Source organism: Megascapheus bottae, chromosome X, assembly GCF_031878675.1.
Source record: "Megascapheus bottae isolate mThoBot1 chromosome X, mThoBot2.hap1, whole genome shotgun sequence".
NCBI lineage: Eukaryota > Metazoa > Chordata > Mammalia > Rodentia > Geomyidae > Megascapheus > Megascapheus bottae.
Genome location: NC_143547.1, coordinates 35,147,501 through 35,171,019, shown reverse-complemented (window position 1 = coordinate 35,171,019; position 23,519 = coordinate 35,147,501). Strand labels below are relative to the sequence as shown.

The following is a 23,519-nucleotide window of genomic DNA, read 5'->3' as shown; positions in this document are numbered from 1 at the left end:
TCAGAGATGTTCAGACACAGTGATGGAGATTCAAGCACAATCTCTCTTGGCAACATATGGTATAAAGTCTAGAGACATTGAAAACAAATATGTGACTATGAGTAAGTCTTCCCTGGAAGCGGGTACCCAGATGCCAAGGGGTAATGCGATTCTTGACTACAGTCTAAAGTGGACAGACTGAGCTGTTGATGTGGAATTAGCCAGTTCAGATCTAAATCACAGCACTAAGTTGCTCTTGACCCTGGCAAATCCCTTCACCTTTCAGTGGCTTGGATTCCCCGGTAGGAGATAGGTAATACATGTGCTAACTTCTCTGGATTGTTGCAGCATATGATCACCAAAAAAAAGAGTGGCACTGGTTGTTGTTTGCAATCCTGGGAGGGGTTGCTGACCCAGTGCACAGAATGCTTTGTGACAGAGGAAAAGTGAGTTTAAGATGTGTGCATTCCCAGCTGACCAGGCCAGAGCAAGCTGTGTGTCATGTCACTGGGGTCAACGGCAGTCATTCCTCCTCAACTGGAGGAGCTGTGGTGTGGCTTGGTTGCTCTGAAGAAGATGGGAGAGGAGGGAGAATCAAATGCCCCAGGTGGGTGAGTGTGCCTGCTCTGCTGGTCAGGTGCAGGGTTCCAGTCTGTGTGAGGGGAACCTCCCCCCAGCCTCAGGCAACTGTCCTGTCTACTCTGTCTTGCTGCTAATCTGATTTTGTCTTTGGCAGAAGAAAGTGGGTGCACCCAAGCAAGACCAAGGAGGAGCTGGTAACAAAAAGCTTGGGGCAGATGTTTATGTGCATCTTCAAGGCTGTCATGGGAAAGAAGGGTCAGAGAGGAAATTCCAGGGCTCAGAGGCATTGCTGAAAGGCTCTGGGAGCCAGTTTTTCTGTAGGTTCACAGAGACTTCTCTGCAAACTGTGATGCAGGTGCTGCACTGTGCTGTGTGTGTGAAGAGATGCTGATGTGTTGGTGCAATATCATTGGCTGTGTGTGTGAATGTGTCTGTGTAGTGTGTGTGTGTGTGTGTGTGTGTATCTGGTTGAATGCATCTTGTATGTGTTTGATTATGCATACAAATGTGTCAGTGAATGTGTTATGTGTGTGATCTTGTATTGTCTTTTTTTTGTGTGGGTCATGGGGCTTGAACTCTGGGCCTAGGCACCATCCCTGAGGTCTTCAGCTCAAGGCTACTGCCCATGGCTACCAGCACCAATACTAAGAAACACGACATGGAAGATTCAAAAATGATCCTAATCGGCAATGCCAATAGGCAAATGAAGAAATGTTCCACATCTCTGTCCATAAAAGAAATGTAAAATTGGGCCAGGAGTTTGCCTTGCATGCACGAAGACCTGGGTTGGATTCATCAGTACCACATAAATAGAAAAAGCTGGATGAGGTACTGTGGCTCAAATGGTAGTGCAGTATTTATTACTTGTGAGTACAGTGGGGAATGGAGGGGGTTATTGTGTAATCTGAAGTATATACTCTAGAGAATCATTCCTAATAATCTTGAAAATGTTGGGCCGCGAGTTTGGCCTACTGGTAGAGTGCTTGACTAGCATGCACAAAGACCTGGAAGTGGTGCTCTGGCTCAAGTGGTAGAGGTTTAGCCTTGAGAATGCCCAAGGACAGTGTTCAGGCCCTGAGTTCAAGCCCTAGGTCTGATTTTAAAAAAAAAGAAACACAAATTAAAACAACTTTGAAAGCCAGGCGCAGTTGCTCATACCTGTAATCCTACCTACTCAGGAGGCTGAGATCTGAGGATCGAGGTTCAAAGTCAGTCCAGGCAAAAAAGGACCTGAGACTCTTATCTCCAATTAACATATAGAAAAGGGGAATTGGGGCTTGGCTCAAGGATAGGGTAGTAGCCTTGAACTGAAGAGCTCAGGGTCAGCGCTCAGGCCTAGTTCAAGCCCCATGACCCAGAAAAAATAAAATAAAGTAAACTTTTAAAAAATAATTTGTTAAATAATTTGTTGTAATAAATGAGTCAAAATAATAAACAAGGGTGAAAATACATTTCTAACGTAAACAACTCACAATGACAAGTACTACAGTAAAACTAGGAAATAAATAAAAAGTTCATTTTAGTAAGACTTATCAGTAATTATTTGAAAATATATATAGAACTTCTCCAATTACCAGATGCACAGTAAATGATTGCACAAAAAAAAAATAAAAAAAAAAAACAAGACACAGGCCAAGAGTGTGGCCGAGTTGTAGAGTGCTTGCCTAGCATGCACAAAGACCTGAGTTTGATTCCTCGGTACCACATATATAGAAAAAGCTGGAAGTGGTGCTGTGGCTCAAGCGGTAGAGTTCTAGCCTTGAGAAAGCCCAAGGAAAGTGCTCAGGCCCTGAGTTCAAGCCCAAGACTGGCAAAAAAATGAGGCCTGATGTGTGGCCTAGTATTAGAGTGCTCGACGAGCATACATGAGACCCTGGGTTCAATTCCTTGGTACCAGGTACACAGAAAAGTCAGAAGTGGTTCTGTGCCTCACGTGGTAGACTGCTAGCCTTGAGAAAGCTCAATGATAGTGCTCAAGCCATGAGTTCAAGCCCCAGGACTGGCACAAAAAAATAAGTCTCAAAAATGTTTGGCTTACAGAAAACTTCCAATATATCTAAGAATCCTCATACACCCTATGTGAAGAGATAAATTCTTTCCTGTGAATTGATACCAAAAGCAGAAATGGCCATCAAAAATAGATTTTTATGGGGCTGAGAGCATCGCCTAGTGGTAGAGTGCTTGCCTAACATTCACAAAGATCCAGCTTCAATTCTTCAGTATCACAGACATAAAAAAAAAGTTGGAAGTGGTGCTGTGGCTCAAGTGGTAGAGCGCGGCCTTGAGAAATCCGGAGGACAGTGCTCAGGCCCTGAGTTCAATCCCCAGGACTGGGAAAAATAGATTTTAAGTAAAAAAATTCTAGGAAAAAGAAAAAAAGCACACCATCATATAATAACATGGTAAATGCAGCAAATGCTAAGTATATATACATTGAATAAACCATTATGAAAGATTAACAGATTTATGTGCAAAAGTAGATTACAATACAGTAACAGTTGGGATCTACAATAGCCTACTTTTAACAATGTCAAATCATGCAGGTAGAAAATAAAGCAAAAAATAAGTTAATAGACATGAGTTCAGTGGAAAGTACTTGTCATCGTAACTATGCAACTAAGCCAATCTCAAAAAGACAAATATCCCATTTTCCCTTATATGTAGAATAAAAATTAATAACATGGCATGTTTTCAAAATATGAAATGGTTATGGGATAGCATCATTGCAAGGGAAGAGAAAGTAGTGGGATTGAGCATTCTAAATGAAAGGAAGGCTTCATAGGTGTAGTTAAAATCAGTGATAATGAAACAGATGGGAAAAACTTTGTATAAAGAAAAGTTTTATCACAGAATTAGTGAGTTTGGAGAGGTAACTGACATGCTAGTCTTGGAAAGAAATGTATACTGACTGAAGGTAAACGTAAAGACAGTTTTCAAGATGTATGGAGACTAAAAAATAGTATCTTTCTTTTGTAAAGGGATAATTATGTTTTAGGGAAGCAACTTATAAAAGTGTTAGGTTTTTGAAAGGAAACCTTAATAATGGTTTCCTTAATTCAAAATAACTAGCTGGGTCCTGGTGATTCACATTTGTAATCATAGCTATTCAAAAGGCTGAAATCTGAGGATCACAGTTTGAAGCCAGCCTAAGCAAGAAAGTCTGTGAGACTCTTACTTCCAATTAACTACTGAAAAAAACCTAGAAGTGGTGGTGTGGATTAAGTGGTAGAACAGTATCCTTGAGTACAAAGAGGCTTAAGGACACTGGATAGGCCCTGATTTCAAGCCTGAAGACTTGTACCCCCCCAAAAAAAAACCATATTTTTAAAAAAACCTAAGAGAATAAATTTAAAACATATCACTATATATATTTTATATATGCTCAATTGGTTATTTGAAATAGGATAGGGAAGGGGAAATCAAGATGGGGGGAGGGAAATGGGGAGCATGACATGAGAAAGGGTATCAATGTTTGTGAAGTAATGCACCTTCTATCTGTTGAATACAATGTAACCCTTCTATTAATTACAATAAAATATATGAAAAAATATATTACTATACAATATTGAATAAGATGGTAGATAAATTGATTTGATTTAATCATTGTACCACAAATCAAATTATACTAGGATTTAAACTGAAGGATATATACATACTCACATACATATATTCTACTTTGATTTATTAATATGTAAAAATAGACAAAGAATATGAAGAAAAGTTTGAAAGATGTGTATTCATCTCTATGAACTAAGTATGCCTTCTGTAGAAATTGAAATGAAAAATACACTGAGGAAACTCTTCACCACTTAAATTGATCACATTTGTTGATATCTGATTATATTCCATGCTGTTGACAGTTGAGAAAAGGGTGTTCTGTCTTATCCCCGAAGTTGGGAATATGAGGATATTTAAACACTGTTGAGACAGGCTTTAACTTGCTCGTTTCTGTTACAAAAGGGTAAAATCTGACTGAAGTGAGAGATTCAAGAATTTGAGGCCAGCCTACACAACTGTAAAAGAAAATAAAGGTGGGGGGGGGTGAGACAGAAAGAAGAGTTGAAAGAACAAGAAAGGGTAGAGGAAGTCAGGCAGGCAGGAAGTAAGTTTGGGAGGGAGGGAGGAAGAAGGAAAAGGAAAACAGCAACTGAGACTGCGCCAAGCTAAAGGGAAAGAAAGCCGTCAAGGGGCGGGGCCACCGACGGGAGCCACTACGCCAAAAAGACTTCTCAATCTTCTCTGTGACGTTTTAGACTGTTCCTCTGAAACTAGGGCTGAGGCCGCCGCGACAGGACAGACCGCGGCAATGCTATGGCAGGGAAGCTTCTTCACGAGTCTCTCTTAGAGGCTCTGGGAAGTTTCGTCGATGGGGTCGTTAAGCAGTCGCGTGTTGGGACGCCCGGAGCCCAGGGAGCCCAGCAGCGAGGAGCCAGAACCGGAGGCCGGCCCCAGTTCTGCGGTTGACGGTAGAGGGCGAAAGCGCAAACAAAGCGGAGAGGGCTACTGGGATCCAAATGATGACAGCTCCGACCCTCAGTATCGGCCAGACAATCTACAGTTCGCACGCCACGTAAGCCACAAGAAAAAAGCTAAGATTTCCTCCACCTTTGCTTACCAAAATTTGTTTTTGAATGGGATGATCAGTGACATTAAAATCCGTGCGCTGGGGAATATATGGTATTTACATAAAGTATTTTTAAGTCAGTCAGGATACTTTGCTCAACTGTTTAGAGATTCCTGGGACGATAGCAGCAATGATATTGTTGAACTGGAAATTCATGACCAAAATATAAATGTGCAATCCTTGCACCTTGTACTCGGTTCCTTATACAGAGAAGAGGACTTCTCAATAGAACCCTCTCAAGTTCCAAGTATTTTGGCAACAGCTCATCTGCTTCAAGTAGAGGACGTAATTTATCAATGTAATGACATCATGAAAGAAACAATTAACGTGAAAACCGTGTGTGCTTATTATACAGCAGCAGATGCTTATGGCTTAGATTTTGTAAAGAGGGAATGCTTTGAATGGCTCCTTCACAATTTGATGACACACCCAATGATTGAACTGTACAAAGAAATCAGCCTAGATCTCATGAATCTACTCATTACATCTTCTAATTTACTTGTAATGCAAAAGGAGGTAGACATATACACCACACTCAAACAATGGATGTTTCTTCACCTTAATCCAGATTGGAAAGGCTCAATTAATCAGCTTTTAGTTATTGCTAACAACTGGCTTTCCAATCACATGCAGTGTGCCAGTGGTGCCACTTTTCTTGAAACTAGACAAGGAAAGCCATTTCAACCAGTGTTTAAAAAATTGAGGTTTCACCATATCATCTGTGATCTGGCCTCCACGGGAGTTATTGAAAAAGATCATATAATACCTTCTGAGTGGTTATCATCAGTCTACAAACAACAATGGCTTACCTTGCTGAAGGCACAGAAACACAAGGAAATTGGACCTCGAGTCATAAATGTAAAAGAATTTGAAGGATGCAGCATGCGATGTGGTAAAAAAGTGATCAAAGATGGCAAGTATTCATGGAAATGGTCAGGCTTCCATTTTGGCTTTCCATTACATGTCATCTTTGCCAGCCACTGCATAACCTTCAAACAAAATACTTCTAGCCAAATGAATGAACGTTCTACCCGTACACCGGTTCTACGACATATTGCATTCAGATTAACTCTGGTAAATTTTGATTCTAATGGAAATCTAAGTTTCAGAAAAACAACAGGTTATAAGATCATTTCTTTTGAAAATGATGAGGAACAAATAGTAATGAGACTGGATAACACAGTTCTGACATTCCCTTTATATGTATTTTGCAACTTCTTGTTTATATCTTCAGAAAATACAAGAAACTGATAATCTGACTTTAATAACATTTTGAAAAAAATTGATGCCTCATTTAACCTTTTGTACTGTAAACACAAGATGACCAAGGACAAACAAGAAATATTTTTACAATTGTAGTAACACCACAATTGGCTCCTTTTTATCTTGTGTATCATCTATGAAGAAAAAAATTTATCCCAGCAAAATATTCATAACATCAGAAAGAAACTGATTCTGGCATCATTTAATGAAAATTTACTCTCAACTGATAAGCTCCAAATGAAATAAGAGATCATATATGTAAAGAATCTTCATAAATAAATCTGATAAGATTGAGAGAAAATAAAAACCATTCTCTTTCTACTGAAACTGTTGCGTAAATGTGGCTTTAATTTTGAAATATTACATAAAAGAGTCAATCGTTATGTGAAATCTGTAATACTCCTTTAGAATATATAATGTATGGTTCCAAATAACTAAACAATATCCAATTTTACAACATTGCATACTATGTAATTTATGTTTTTCAAATAGACTTCTGCATAGTCTATTTTTGTGTGGTATGGAGATTATGTACTTCTGATCACCTACATATATATGCAGATAACATAGATGATAGGTAGCTATAAATATGTCACTGTCTTACCATTTCTATATATTATATATGTATAATTTTTTACTCTCAATCTATGGGTGGATATTTTCACACAATCATCAATAGACAAATATAGTAGAAAAGTGGTAGGCTAGAGTCTGGGGGAGGAAAGAGAAAGGAATAGGAATGGAAAGATATTAATTACAAAGTTTCAGTTACACTAGAGGAATAAATTTAATGATTTGTTGCACTGCATGGTATCCTTATTTGTAGTCACATAATTTTATGTATTTTACAAATGCTTGTGAGTAAATAATATACACATGCAAATATATACATATTTATATATAATATACATATTATATAATGTATATATACAGATTTATATTTGAAGAAACTACAATGATTTTTTTTTGTGGGTCATGGGGCTTGAACTTGGCCTGGGGACTGTCCCTGAGCTCTTCAGCTCCTGGCTACGGCCCTACTCCTGAGCCAAGCCTGACTTCTCCTTTTCTAGAGGTTAATTGGAGATAAGAGTCTCAGGTCCTTTTGTGTCTGGGCTGGCTTTGAACCTTGATCCTCAGACCTCAGCCTCCTGAATAGCTAGGATTACAGGCCTGAGCCCAGCTATAATGATAATTTTTTAAATGATTAAGCAAATAAGAACTCTTAAGTGACAGTGGGTTGCTATGACATCCACTGTGACATGCTGTGACATCCCTTTATGCTGTGACATACAGGGGTATACGAAACATATGAGTGATTCAAAGTACTCTTCATATTCTCTATTTGTACTTAAGCCAATCTCTCTTTTCAGTTATAATTCATTTTAGTTGGCAAATAATTGTTTATATTTATGGAATAAAATGTGTTTTACCATATATATATATATATATATATATATACACAATACACAGACTCATATCACCTCATCAACTTGTTTTTATACTAAGGATGTCAGAAATCTCACTTGGGCTGGGTACTGGCACAACTATCTCCAATTAACCACCAAAAAACTTGAAGTGAAATAGTGGGTCAAATTGTACAGTTTTAGCCCTGAGCAAAAAAGCTAAAGCACAGCACGCAGGCCCTTGAATTCAAGCCCACCAGCACACACACACACACACACACACACACACACACACACACACACACACGCACACAAACAACCCCACAAAATCTATTTGGGCATTTTTTAAAAATATACAATACATGATCACCTGTAAGGTGCAATAGATCACTAAAATGTACTCTTCCAAGCTAACTGAAACTTTGCATCCTCCTTCTCCCTTCCCTCTCTGAGTCTCTGACAACCTTTCTAATATCTGTTCCTGAATATAGATAACTGTGTGAAGAGACATCCCATCAATTGAAGGAATATTTGAGATCCATCCATAAAAGGGACTATTACTCAAAATAGACAAGGAACTGAATTTGACTCTAAGAAAACAGATCAATTTAAAACTGATAAAAGTAGACATTGCAGAGAGACAGACACATAGAGACACAGAGAGAGAAATGATCCACAGAATCTTCTCATTTCTAATTTTTACCAGGCTTTATTACTTTCATCTTCAGACCATTTAATGTAACATTTACTTTAAAATGAAAGCCATTAGGATACGCAACACCCTTTAAACAGCTGTATTCCAAACAATTCTGAAGCTCAGAAGAGAAAGTTTAGTCTGCTAAGCTGGCTGCTATAAATATCAAACATTTTACACTATCCTAAATGCAAATTGTGTGGTTGTCAATATGCTTGTCTTTTCTATGAACATAAATTTCATCATATCACTTACTTCTTGAGCACTAAGTCAAGAGCAATTTAATTTTCCTAACGTGTTATTTTTCTATTTTTATCTTCAAGGCTCTCTTGTTCTCATGAATCTTAAAGGCCTGACAATACCTTCATCTTTACTGGTGAATATCCCTGCATTCCTTTTCTTTTTTCTAGTCCTGGGACTGAAACTCAGGGCCTGAGCACAGTCCTTGGACTCTCCTCAAGGCTAGCATGATACCACTTGAGTCACAGCACCACTTTTTCTGTGTATGTGATACTGAGGACTCGAACTCAGGGCTTCACGCATGCTAGGCAAGCACTCTACCACTGGGCCACACTGGCCCTCAGGTGGAACACTTCTTTTACTTACAGTTCTTTTTCAAATTTTGTCATTGAAAATTCATAAAGGTGTTAAAATATTTAATAATTATGCCTAAAGAGGTGTTTGAATATAGATACTGCTAAATAGTTCCTTAGGGCCTTCATTTTTAGCTCCATTTCGCCAATTTAAGCTTAGATATCCACCAGCATCAAGATTTAGTATATCATTGCAGGAAATTTTTTGCCAGTCCTGGGCCTGAGCTCAGGTCTGAGCACCATCCTTGGACTTTCTCAAGGCTAGAGCTCTACCACTTGAGTCACAGCACCACGTCCGGCTTTTTTTCTATGTATGTGCTACCGAGGAATTGAACCCAGGTCTTCATGCCTGCTAGGCAAGCACTCTACCACTAGGCCAAACTCCCGGCCCCAGGATTTTTTTTTCTTTTTTTTTTTATTGTAATTAGTAAAAGGGTTACATGATATTTGCCAGATAGAAGGTGCATTAATTCACATACATTGATACCCTTTCACATGTCTTGGTACCCGTTTCCCTCCCCCCCACACCCCCCACCCGTCTTGGTTTTCCCCCCTTCCCTATCAAATTTCAAATACCAGGATTTTTTTTTCAAATAGGAATTCAAAGAGAAAGAAAATTACTATTGGTGATTTATACTAAAGTCTTAGATACAGCTTAAGGTGTACCATGAAACATAGATATTGACAAGCAGAGTTAGATGTTATGCATGAGTGAGAGATGCTACTAGCAGAACTGACAGAAGAGGATCAGCAGCAACGTCTATCTGACCTAAAGTCCCCAAGCCCTCTGGTTCTCTTTGGAAATTCCAACATACATAAGAAAGTATTGTAGGGCCTGGTACTGGGGCTCATGCCTATAATCCAAGCTACTCAGGAGTCTGAAATCTAAGAATCACAGTTCAAAGCCAGTGGGAGCCCTAAAGTCCATGAGACTCATCTCCAATCAACCATCAGAAAACCTGAAGTGGTGCTGTGGCTCAAGTGGTAGAGCACTAGCCTTGAGCTGAGGAGCTCAGGGATGGCACCCATGCCCAGAGTTCAAGTCCCATTATTGATGAGAGACAGACAGAGAGAGAGAGAGAGAGAGAGAGAGAGAGAGAGAGAGAGAGAGAGAGAGAGAGAGAGAGAGAGAGAGAGTTGTAGGTATGGGTTTAAGACAAAGGCAAACTTAGGAAAGGGTGCAATGTTTGTGGAAATCATTATTTGAGGGAATAAAAAGCAACAGAATATTAAGTGACATGCATTTGGAATTCAAGACATAAAAAACCTCTAGTACAACTGGTCCAGTACAGGTGGATACACAAGACACTGAAAAGCTAAGACAAGTAAGTTCATTTAATTTTCTCTATAGAAGGAACTCCTCATAACTAAAATTTATGTGTCTGCTTGGAATGCTAGAGAAATCTTATACTCCAAATACTGCAAAAATAATTGAGTCTAATAATGACAAGTATTTTACATATGTTAAGTGGTACAATTATCAACAATGTATGAATTTCCTTGTGGATTGTTAGAAAGAATAAAAAAAAAAGTTTTTCCAATCCTGGGGCTTGAACTCAGGACTTGGGCTCTGTCCCTAAGCTTATTTTTCTCAAGGCCAGCACTCTACCACTTAAGCTACAGCTCTATTTTCAGCCTTTTCGGTTTATGTGGTACTGAGGAATCGAACCCAAGGCTTCATGGATGCTAGGCACACACTCAGCCACAGTCCCAGCCTCAAAATTAAATATGTATATATATATATATATATATATTTAAAATGAAAAAAATAGGAAACAATTCCACAGGTCACATTTGATATGTTTCTGTTCCATTTTCAAACACTATGCTATAACTATTAAAAATGAAAGAGAGCGTTCATATTAGCAAAAAAAATTAACTTGAGCTTATTCTAAAGTGGATATTTTGCTTTCAAAGTGTGGAGAACTATTATATTTTTTGGTGGTGGCACTATTTTCACTTGATACTAGATCATTTGAATCATCTCTCCATCCTTGACTCTTGCTGGTTTTGAGATAAGAACACTTCAACTCTTCTGCCTAGCTGTGCTTTGAACTATGATTCTTCCCAAGTAGCTAGGCTTATAGGTATGATCTACCAGTGTCCAGCAGAAGACCTGGAAAAATATATTAAACAAGGCAAACCAGGCCCAAAGAAGTATAGGTTGCATGGTTTCCCTCATTTTAATAACTAGAATATGTCTGTGATATTCTTAGCAAGTGATCACAATAGCCTAATTGCTAAGTGCATACAACAATATATAATGAAGCATATCAAAATGATCTCCAAAAATTTGAAATGTTTTTATTTCCTGTATGCAGTTATTTCTATTTTTTTCTTTCTATAGCCTTTGTCATGTATATAAGCTTATCAGAGCTGTGCAAGGGAAAGGGAAAAAGCAGGACAAATTGTGAGCTAATGTAACGATGATACTCACTAGACACTAAGGTGGAAATTAACGTTACAATCTACTGGGGAAGAAAAATAGGACGGGGTAAGTAGGAGAAAATGAGGGAGGGGGGAACAGTGTCTAAAGATAAATGTACTCATTGCCTTACTTCTCCAATCTCCTGTTCATCACCTTTACAATACAATTTATAAAAAGAAAGAAAAACCATACATTCTTTTAACTATTTTCAAAAGAAAAACAAAGATAAATGGATACACTATGATCTAGTTAATACTCTAGAACTATAATATAGCTTTGGAGAGTCAAGTGTGTTATATAGAAGAAATAATGACCACGAGAATACCATGGTCAGAGAGGTTTGTATGGAAAAATTATCTCAAGTAATTTTCTTGTTAGCAAAAAACACATGTATTTAATTTAGAACTTGCTGTGATATGATAAACATATTGAAAAATTCTGAATGAAGCACTGTTAGTTATACTACAATATTAATATCGGACTGGAGGTGTGGCTCAAGTGTGTTTATTAAGCAAGCATTTGATTATTTTTCTAGGTCCTGGGGTTTGAACTCAGTGCTTGGACATTGTCCCAGAGCTTCTTTGTGCTCAAGGCTAGGGCTCTACCACTTGAGCCGTGGTGCCACTCCTGTGTTTTGCTTAGTAGTTAATTGGAGCACTCTACCACTAGGCCAAATTCCTGGCCCCTTTTTGTCTGTCTGTCTGTCTGTCTGTCTGTCTGTCTGTCTGTCTCTCTCTCTCTCTCTCTCTATATATATATATATGTATATTATACATATATGTCTCTATATAATGAATGTATATGTATATACATATATATAGAAATATATAAATGTAGAAAAGTCTTTCAAACTTAAGCCTTTACTGAAGTATGAGAAATTGGATTTCAGGAGGCTAACAAGAACCAGTTGATAAAGTGACTGGCCTTATCTAAATTATAAAACGGTATGATTTATCAGCACTTGATTTTCTTCTAGGGAATTAGAATCATAGTGTAATATAGATAGTAAATGGTTACATGATTAGATCTTAATAAGGTCTACCACTAAATCTCTAATGAGATCTCCTGAGAGACAGTTTTCTAGCAAATTAATGCTGAAAAAATTAACCATGGCTTGCATGACTTGAATAAAAAATGTCTATCAAAAGTTTATGCCGTATTTCTTAAAAACTTTCACTTTTCCTGATTTTACTTTATACTTATTACTGTACTAAATCTTAGTTTTGAGAACAACCCTATGCTCAGTCTTGTGATTGTTCCTTTTCAGTCACTAAATTTCTCCCCTCAAAATCCTACTAATAAATATATTATGGAAATTTCACTAGCTTATGTGCTATATTTGGCTAGCTATCATGACTTCATATCTGTGAAGTCCTGTATTAAGTTAGAAAGAAGTAGAAATATAAATTATTAGGACTACAGTTGGGTGCCGATGCTTCATGCCTGTAAGCCTAGTTACACAGAAGGCTGAGATCTGAAGATTCTCGTTTGGAGCCAGCCTAGGCTGGGAAGTCCGTGAGACACTGATCTCTAATTATCCACCAAAAGGCCAGAAATGGAGCTGTGGCTGTAAAGGATCACCAGCCTTGAGCAAAAAAGCCAAGTGAGAGCTTGAGGCCCTGAGTTCAAGCCCCAGTACTAGCACTAAAAAGTACTTAGACCCTAAAGTTTTATATCATATTAACTACATTATATTTATTTCATTTTTCATATTAACACTGAACAAAGGCAAACATAATGAGTTATAACCAGCTAGAAACAAAGCAATAAAAACAAAATAAGGCTTAGATATGAAGTATCTCACCAAAGGGCTCAAATGTTGAAGGGTTGGCTTGCCTGGGTGGTAAAGATGATTGAACCATGAATTCATGTGTGAACAGGCTATGCACGAGGTAAGACTTTATTAGAGGCCCTACTTAGAGAAAGTCAGTGAAGATGTAATTTTGATAGGTTTCTCTTATTCCTTGTCCCTTCCTTTCCCATGGATCCTTGCTTCCAGCTTCAAGGATGTGAGGCTCTTTGTCTCTATCCTTTCTCTGCCACAAATATTATAACTTACCACAACCCAGAAACAATCTAGTTGGTCATGAACTGCAACCTCTGAAACATTGACCCTTAAATGAACCTCATCTCATTGAAATTGCTTCTCTTTAGATATTTGTCACACTGTTGGATATCTGAGGAATGTAGAGAACTATTACGAGGGAAGTGAGATTGTTGTTATAATTTTAACTGACAGCACTATAACATTCAGAAGCGATTGGAACTTGTTTATTTGAGGATATTGAGAAGTGTAGGAGATTCAGGCTGTAAGAATTTAGAATGCTTTTTGCCAGTCCTGGGGCTTGAACTCAGGGCCTTGGCACTGTCCCTGAGCTGCTTTTGTTCAAGGTTCATACTCTTACCACTTGAGCCATAGCACCACTTCTGGCTTTTTTCTTTTTTATGTAGTACTAAGGGATCGAACCCAGGGCTTCATGAATGCTAGGCAAACATTCTACCACTGAGCCATATTCCCAGGCTGAATTTAGAATATTTGACTAGAGCTTAATGAGAAATCTGGAGGGAGTTCTTAATAGTAGAGGGCCAAGAGGAGTACAGACAGTAAAGATTGTGCTCATGAGATTTCAGATAGGAACAAGATTCTAATGGGAATTGGACAGGGGCTATTCTTGTTAAATTGAAGAAAAAAGGATAGATAGAAGATAGAGCGACAGAGATAACGATTAGATTAGATTAGATGCTGGTCCTGGAGCTTCAACTCATGAACTGGGTGTTTGCCCTTAACATTTTTGCTCCAAGATAGTACTCTACTACTTGAGCCACAGCTCCACTTTGGGCGTTTTGGTGATTAGTTGGAGATAAGAGTCTCACAGATCTTAGAGCCTGGGATGAAAGTCTGAGATCCTCAGAGTTTATTCAGCCTCCTGAGTTGCTAGGGTCAGATGCCCAGCAAAATCTTGCTATATTTTAATTTTGTTGCAAGAATTTGCTTGAGGCTAAGTTTCCATAACATAAACTAATTAACCGGAATGACAATATTTCAAGACAGCACAATATTCACTCTTTAGAATGAGTATTGCTAGCTCCTTTTAGCCTGGTAAACAGCAAGAATTGGGAGTATCATAAAAAGCAGAAAGATTTGGAATACTTTCAGTCTGAGCAAGAAAGTAGCAGTGTAAAGTTGGAAGAAGGGCTATGTGATTGCTAAAGAGATTGCCACCTTTAAAAAGAAGCCAACTACTTAGTGTTGGTAAAATAGGAAAGAGATCTTTAAAGCATGTCAGAAATTGGACAGTGAGCTCATGAAAGATTCAGTTTGGGCTTTGTAATGTAGTTTGAAGCAGATATTGTGATATGTCAAGCTATACCTATTTTGTTCTAGATTGCTTTGAATACCTAATTGATGTGTCAAAGAGTGTTTTAACATTGATTTTTTTCTAGTTCATTAAAGAATGCAATTCGATTTTATGAGGATTTCATTGAATCAGTAGAATGTTTCCGATTTTATGGCCCTTCCCACAATATGAATTCTGATCCATGAACAAGGGTCTACTAGAGTCTTCAATTTACTTCTTTATGCTTTTCAGTTTTCATAGTAGAGCTCTTTTGCCTCGTTGGTTAGATTTCTTATTGGATATTTGATTTTTAAGGGTCATTGCAAATGGAGTTGTTTCCTTGATTTTATTCTAATGCGTTTGTAATTGATACGTACATAATTACTCAATATGGAGAGAACAGCACAGTGCCAACAAAACAAGCATAAACCAAATTTTTAAATATTATTCAAGAACTGAACACAATTGCGAAACCCCAAATATAGATACAAAAATAGGCTAAAATTGCATGGGATGTATTACAAAGCTGACAGTAATATAAAATCAGTAGCAATTAGTAAAAAGGTAATGTATTTTTAAAGCATAATAAGGAGCGATATAAAAAGTAAGGCAAGATATATATTTTTTTTCAGGTATGAAAAGTCCAGTGGGGGAAAAATAACATACAGACCAATAGATAGATCCCTTTCCCCCAGAAGATGAAGAAAGGAGATTCTTCACTTTTTTCCCAAGTTCCATGTTTTGAAGTTCAGTAGATGTGCAATTTTCTCTTTTATATTCAAGTAGATCAAATTATAAAGGGGTAGGTAAAGGCTGAGCCTTGCTCTACCTCTACTTCTTAGGGACTTTTGCTGAGGTAAACTGATGTCAGTGATCTCTGTTTTAGTAAATTGTTACACATAAAAGGCACACTCACATCACATCAAAATATAGCTGTAAGGGTAAACTGGACGATTTCCATCTCTTATTAAAAAGAAAAGCTATATCAATAAGTGTGTTGTCATGGTAAATGCCCAGAGGTGGCTGCTTTTCTATTGCATGTCTCTGAAGCGCTGAAAGTAGAAAGGCAACCAATGTAATGAAATACGTTTTGGTGAAGGGTGAGGTATTAACATTAAGTAAATCTGTCTTCCTTGGCTAGGATTGTCCTAAGTCCTTACACAAACCCCTGAATAAGTGTTCTCATTTCTCTCTTTTGTGTGCCAGTTCTGGGGCTTGAAATCCAGGCCTGAGTGCAGGACCTGAGCTTTTTTGCCATAGAATCGCTCTTCCAGCTTTTCTGCCTGGGCTGGCTTTAAACCATGCTCCTCAAATCTCAGTCTCCAGAGTAGCTAGGATTACAGGCATCAGTTACCATTGCCTGGCTAACCAAAGATCAGAAAACAATGCCAGAAAACAAGGTGACCTTGGCTTCCTTCTGTTTAGCTGGCTCTACCTACCATGTAGATTTATGTCTGTAAAATCTTCCAGTGACAAGTTACCTAGATCCACATTGACTCTCTAGAAGGATGTTTGCCTATCCAATGAAGAGGAGTATTTTCTGGGAAATGGATACATAAAAATTCGGGTGCCTCTGACCCTTTTTTTTGTCAGCTATGGTCTTGAACTCTAGGTCTGAGCGCTGTCCCTGAGCTCTTCAGCTCAAGGCTACCACTCTACCACTTGAGTCACAATGTCACTTCGAGTTTTCTGGCAGTTAATCTGAGATAAGAGTCTCACAGACTTTCCTGCTGGGACTGGCTTTGAAGGGGGATCCTCTGATTTCATCCTCCTGAGTAGCTAGGATTGATTACATGCATGATCCACCAGTGCCCAGTTCTGATCCTTCCATTTTTAAGGTTTATAATAACATCAGTGAGCAAGCAATGAACTGCAGGAAGATAGGGTGGGATGGGAGATAAGAAGCATCTTTTGTTTTAACTCTGTGAAAGACAAGTGTTGGGTAATTAAAAAAGAGACAGGCCGGGAGTTTGGTCTAGTGGTAGCATACTTGCCTAGCATGCATGAAGATCTAGGTTTGATTCCTAGATACCACATGTTGTGCCCTGAGGAGGGGTCCCCAAAGAAAGAAGGCGTCCGAAATGCGAGGTTTATTGCGGGATACAAGCCAGGCAGGGAACTCGTCTGTTTGCACTGCACCCATAGCAGTGAGGTCGGGAGGAGTTTTAATTAGGGCTCACACAGTCTTCTTAAAGGCAAAAACCACAGATTTACAGCCACCAGGTGATCTAATGAGATAAGGTAGGGGTCAGGGGACTTTCCAGGGTGCTGGAAACTGACTGACAGGAAGTTCTCACGCAGGTTGAGTCCCATTCAACTGTCAGAGAGAGGTTTTATGGCTTGGGAAACAAATGGTATAAGTGCAATCTAATTTTGACACAAAATAGGTTAGTTCCTGGAGCTTATGGACACCTGAGCGAACAATGGCTGACTGGGGTTCAGAAGTTCCTTTCAGATAAGGCAGCTTATTAATTGTTCTCTCCTTTTTATGCAGCCTCTGGGTCCTCAGAAACCTTTTTGAAACCTCTATCTATGAGTCAAGCCGAATTTCTATTCTGCTAACTGAAGGGGAATAACTTTGGGTCTGGGGATAATTTTTCATCTCTACACCACATATACAGTACAAGCCGGACGTGGTGCTGTGGCTCAAGTGAAAGAGCTCTAGCCTTGAGAAAGCCCAAGGACAGTGCTCAGGCCCTGAGTTCAAGCCCTCGGACTGGCCAAAAAAAAAGAGAGAAACAATATTTTAAAATGAGGAAGAGAGAATGCATAGTGAAGCAGGAAAGAAGTTGCAAGACAGCTTAAAACCACAGAGAACTGAGAAAGATAAAAGAAATTTTAAAACCCCACACTTCATCCCTCATTCTCTGCGGGATTAAGAAAAAGTCAACCACACAACCACAAAGTAAGCCTGATGACCCTACTGACAGACAGAAATACTGCTATCGGATAAGGCATATATTCTGAATAAACCTTAAACCCAGTTCAGGGTTTGGTGAAGTAGTGTCTGTTCTGATATTAAGAGTTAATTCAGATGGAAAAAAATGTCACTCTTCTTTCCTGCCCTTTTTTAAAAAAATTTTTTGGTCATTCGTGTGGCTTGAACTCTGGGCCTGTGCACTGCCCTGAGCAATTCAACTCAAGGCTAGTGTCTACCACTATAGCCACAGCACCACTTCCTTTGTTATTCTTCCTACCTCAAAGAGCTACATCAAGTTTCCTTTTTAAGCCAGATCAAGTCAAGTTCTAAGAGTCTTGGGACATTATTGTCAGAGTGTCTCGGTGGAGATGGCCACAAGAGGGAGTTATGGAGAAGGGAAAAGCCTGATAAGTTCCTGCTGAGAAGCTTAAACTGCTATAATGTGCCAATGGTTCAAAAATGCTTTTAAAAAATTCACTGGTGGGGCCAGGAGTTTAGCCTACTGGTAGAGTGCTTGCCTAGCAAGCATGAAGAACTGGGTTTGATTCCTCCGTACCACATACATAGAAAAAAAGCTGGAAGTGGTGCTGAGGCTCAAGTGGTAGAGCTCTAGCCTTGAGAAAACCCAAGGACAGTGCTCATGCTTGAGTTGAAGGCCCAGGACTTGCAAAAAAAATTCACTGGGACATAATAAATTATACAGGTATCTAGGTGTTCACACAATAAAACCAAAGGAGGATATGTATAGGAGAAGATGACAAAGCTCACTAGCTATGTGCATATGATCATATAAAATAAGATTTCTCAAAACATACTGTTGTGCACTGAGAGGAGTCCCCAAAGAAAACCACTGAGATTGAGGAGTCCGAAATGCAAAAGTAAGGTTTATTGTGGGTACAAGCCCTTTTTAAAGGCAAAAATCACAGATTTACAGCCATGGGGGGGGTCAGTGAGATAAGGTAGAGATTAGGGAACTCCCTGGGCTAATGGCCCATTCAACTGTCAGAGAGTAGTTTTATGGCTTAGAAAACAAATGCCATCCCTTGAATTTACCCGAGTTTTGGTTAATTTTAACACAGACAGGTCACTTCCTGGGACTTAATGGCACAATTCTGTTTATTTAATTTATGTGCACTTTTGGGTCACTCATAGTTTATATAACAGCAATATGGTTACTACCTCAGAGTGGGGGCGCGTTTTTAGCTCCTCAATACCCCAAGAAAAGGAAACAAGAGGAGCTTTTTTGTTGCTGCTGCTGCTGTTTTTGTTATCTTTTCCTTTTGTTTTGTTTCTTTATTTGTCTTGGGGTGGGTGAAGGGATCACAGAAAAGGAACAAAGGGTGAACAAATACAGCAGTGGTACTCACTAAACACTATGTGGGAAGTGAACCACACATCTTATGGGATGGGATGGGATTGAAAAACAGAGAAACAGAGAGAAGAGGAGACATGGTTCAAAAAGAAGTGTACTCATTATCTGACTTATGTAATTGTAACCCCTCTGTATATCACCTCTACAATAACAATAAAACATATTTTTTAAAAACTGCCAGGTGGCATGGTGGCTCACACCTGTAATCCTAGCTACACAGGAGGCTGAGATTTGAGGATCACAGTTCAAAGCCAACCCAGGCAGTAAAGAACTTGAGACTCTTATCTCCAATTAATCATTAGAAAATGAGAAGTAGGCCTGTGGCTCAAGGGGTAGGTCGGTAGACTTAAGCTGAAGAGTTCAGGAAAAATGCTCAGGCCCAGGGGTGGGGCAGTAGCCTTAAGCTGAAGAGCTCAGGGATAGCTCCCAGGCTAGAGTATGAGCCCCATGATCCCCCCCCAAAAAATTGCCAACATTTCAGACAATGGAGGGCAGGATTGGCATAGTCCACACAGCCTGTAATGAAAAGCAGAATATCCACACCTGAGAGTCACAGAGGAAGCAAAACTCTGATCCTGTACTTAGTATGCCTGACCTTCATTACCTGTATCAGAGTTACATGTATTGGATGCCATGCAGGTCTGAAAGGCATAAGCCCAGGGCCCTACCCCAATCATGTGATTTTACCTGAGAAAAGGATGTGAACTGTTTGATGGGATATGAAGAACTGAGATCCACATATAGGACTGAAAGCCTCAAGTTCAGGCTTTTCAAATCACATGATTTACAGTCTTCTCATGAAGAAGCAAACTGCTGGATGGGTTCTGAATTCTCTGAGTCCCACCTCTGGAAACTATATCCCAATAAGGGCTGAGAACCCAGAGTTCAGGCTCTCCAAACCACATAATTTCTGTAGCTTCCTCTCTTTCCAGAAGATGAAGTACTGGGTTGGACCTAAATATCCCTGCTTCCAGGATCTCCATGGGCTTTCTGATGGGTGAATATGGAAGTCATGAGCTGAGACCTTTCAGACCATATGATTTACATAGCATTCTCTCTCATACAGAGGAGAAGTTGCAGAGCAGCACCTGAAAGCACTGAAATCAACAAGCAAAGTGCCTCAGTGTCTTATTCTTCCTGTCATTGCGGAACTCAGTGTTATATCAATCCCCACATACTCTGATGGACTTCAGAGATATTACTGGCACTGGGCTTGAGTTCATTTTTCACTTGGTGTGTGTGTGTGTGTGTGTGTGTGTGTGTGTGTGTGTGTGTGTGCACGCACATGCACTTCAGTCCTAGGGCTTGAACTCAGGGCCTGGGTACTGTCCTGGGACACTTTTTGCTCAAGGTTAGCACTCTGCCACTTGAGCCACCGCACCACTTCTGGCTTTTTCTCTATATGTGGCACCATGGAATCAAACCCAGGGCTTTACGCATGCTAGGAGAGTACTCTACCCCTAGACTACTCTCCTGGCCTCTATTTTTCACATTTTTATAATCTTTAAGTATTTAGACAAAGGAGTTTCCGTTCAACACAACACTTTATGAATTCCATGTGTCTTTATCAATGTTGGGCTTGAATTCTTGCTGCCCTGGGAAAAGAATTGTGAGGATTTGGGGAGTAAGTGAAAGTTTGCTTGGTACCCAGGCTATAAAGGAGAGGTTTTTTATTTTACTTTTTGGGTTATTTTTCTGTTTTCACCCTTTTGTCTTGTAAGTTTATCTGTTTTGAGGAGGGTAAGGGAAAGCATAGAAATGATGGGACAAAGGGTGAACAAATACAGCAATGATATTTTTCACTATATTGAAAATGAAATGAAGTTTGGGAGAGAGCAGGGAGTTGGGGGAGGAAACTGGGAGAAAAGGAGGGAAGAGGTGGCACTGTTCAAAAAGAAATGTACTTTTTACCTGACATATATTGTAACCCTTCTGTACATTCCTTTTTCAATAACAATAAAAAATAAAGATTAAACGCTTCTTAAAAAGAATACAGGGGAACAAAATGGTCTCAAATCCCAAGGCAAAATATTTCATGCATCTGTACGAAAATGGTGTTGGTTTGGTAAGTGGCCTGGGTGACATAAGAGAAAGTGTTGGAGGGGGTTAATCTGATCAAAGCACAGTAAATACATACAAGGTTATGTCAAAATGATACCTACCCCTTTGTACATCTAATGGATGCTTATGAAAATGTGAGAAAAAGGAGTCTAGATAAAGGTAAGCTCTGATGGCTGACAATTGCACTCATAGCTACTCAAGAGGTCGAACTCATAAGAATCACTGCTTGAGGCCAGCATAAGTGAAAATTCCAGAGATTGTGACTATTATTTTAGTTTTTTGGGACTCTGCTATCTGGAGAATTATGGTTCCATGCTAACCGAGGCAGAAAAATTTGGGAAACCACCATTGCAATTAAAAATGGCTGAGTGTAGTGATTCATCTTACATCTCAACTATAGCATGAATCATAAAAAATAGGAGATTCACAGCCCAGGATGATTTTGGAAGAATGGTACCATCCTGTTTCAAAAATAATCAGAGCAAGATTCTCTGGTATAACCCCTGTAACATACAGTTTAATAAAATGAATACAAGGAAACTGAACTATTTCTGGACTGAAAGGTCAAGGGATTAGATGAATGGAAAGAGTAATGTTGGTTAATATGGACTTAATCAATGTACTAGGATGTACTAGAAAACTTAAACAATGTGTGGGTATGGATGAGATGAGTGATTCTGATCAACATGAATTATATCCATAGACATGTTAATTTGACTCTTTTGTACAACTAATTGGAAGATAATAATTTAAAAAATTAGAGCAAATTGGCTTGAGGCATAGAAAAACACAGGGCAACATCTGCCTAGCAAAAACAAAACAAACAAAAATAACCCTGATTTCAAAGCCCAGTAATGCAAAAAAATTTTTTGGTATACTTGGTGAACTGGAATACTTTCTACATAAAATACTATCAGCCATTCCTTTATCTCTATTTAAACTGGGTTCTGAAAATATTTCTGTGAACATTGAGTATTTCTTATCTACAATATTTTTCATATGTACATTATAGGCATAGCTAAAGTAATTTTAATAATATTCTTAGTGTGTTGTGTTTTGTTTTTACTGCAAACTGTTACTTGAGGCTATACAAAAAGTTTTTAGCTCTAAACCATTTCAGATTTTTCAATTTGAGAGCCAGTTTATGAATTGTTTTTGCTTTTTTAATCTTTAAATTTAAATGTCAAGTACTAGTTTACACTTGTCTCTCAAGTATGTCATTCCACAGTGACTAAGAGTCATTGAAGTATGTTATGGGATAAGTGCTCAGATTATAAATTCATTTTGCAAGAAGATTACATTAAACAGAAAGGCTGACTTAAAATACCCAAGTAAAAATGATCTGTGTACCTTTATACCACAACATATGTGAAAAAGGAAGCAAGAATAAACTTGGTTCTCAAATACAAACCTCTAATGGAGGAAGGCCAAATATTATTCTTTTACAAAAACCTACAGAATTCATATATTTTCATCTGAAACTATGCTTTTTAAAAATTATCCACAGGCCAGCTACCTACTCAGGAAACTGAGATCTGAGGATCACAGTTCAAGGCCAGCCCAGGCATGAAAGTCAGTGAAACTGTTATCTCTAATTAACCACCAGAAAATCAACAGTGGTGCTGTGCCTCAAAGTGGTAGATCACTAGCTTTGAGCTAAAGAGCTCAGAGTTCAGGCCCAGAGTTCAAGCCGCCCCATGACAGACACATACACCCCCCCACTCCCCCATATATATATATGTATATGGGACTGGGAATGTAGCTTAGTGGGCTTAGATGTAGTGCTTGCCTAGCATGCATGAAGTTCTGGGTTTGATTCTTTAGTTCCATGTACATAGAAAAAGCCAGAAGTGGTGCTGTGGTTCAAAGGGTAGAGGGCCAGCCTTGAGCAAAAGAAGCTCAGGGACATTGTCCAGACCCTGATTTCAAGCCCCAGGACTGGCAAAAAAAATTCACAGATTTATTGACTCATAATTTTAATATCAATGCTTTTGAAAACTTACTAATACCTTATTCATGATCAAGCTGTCTAGCAAGGTGGAAGCACACAGGCAGACAAACATACACAAGTATTATATATAATACATAATATGTATGTTTCCAATCTAATTTTTTCATGATAAACTTTGAAATTTTGTTATCTTTAATCAGATATATAAAGGGGTTTCATTTCACCACATCGGTTTAGGAGTCACAGTGTAATCATTACTTCTTTCATCACTCTCCATCTATCCCAACCCCACTTAGCCTCTCAATTTTCCA

General features: G+C 38.8%; 1 protein-coding gene across 1 annotated transcript; it reads left to right on the top strand.

Annotated features, from left to right (window-relative positions):
* Nucleotides 1-4,858: 4,858 nt before the first annotated feature.
* Nucleotides 4,859-6,691, top strand: LOC150040825 (germ cell-less protein-like 2). Its single transcript, XM_090327252.1, has one exon. It carries the CDS (start codon nt 4,928-4,930, stop codon nt 6,434-6,436), a length of 1,509 nt encoding a protein of 502 aa, XP_090183378.1. The 5' UTR covers nt 4,859-4,927; the 3' UTR covers nt 6,437-6,691.
* Nucleotides 6,692-23,519: the final 16,828 nt, after the last annotated feature.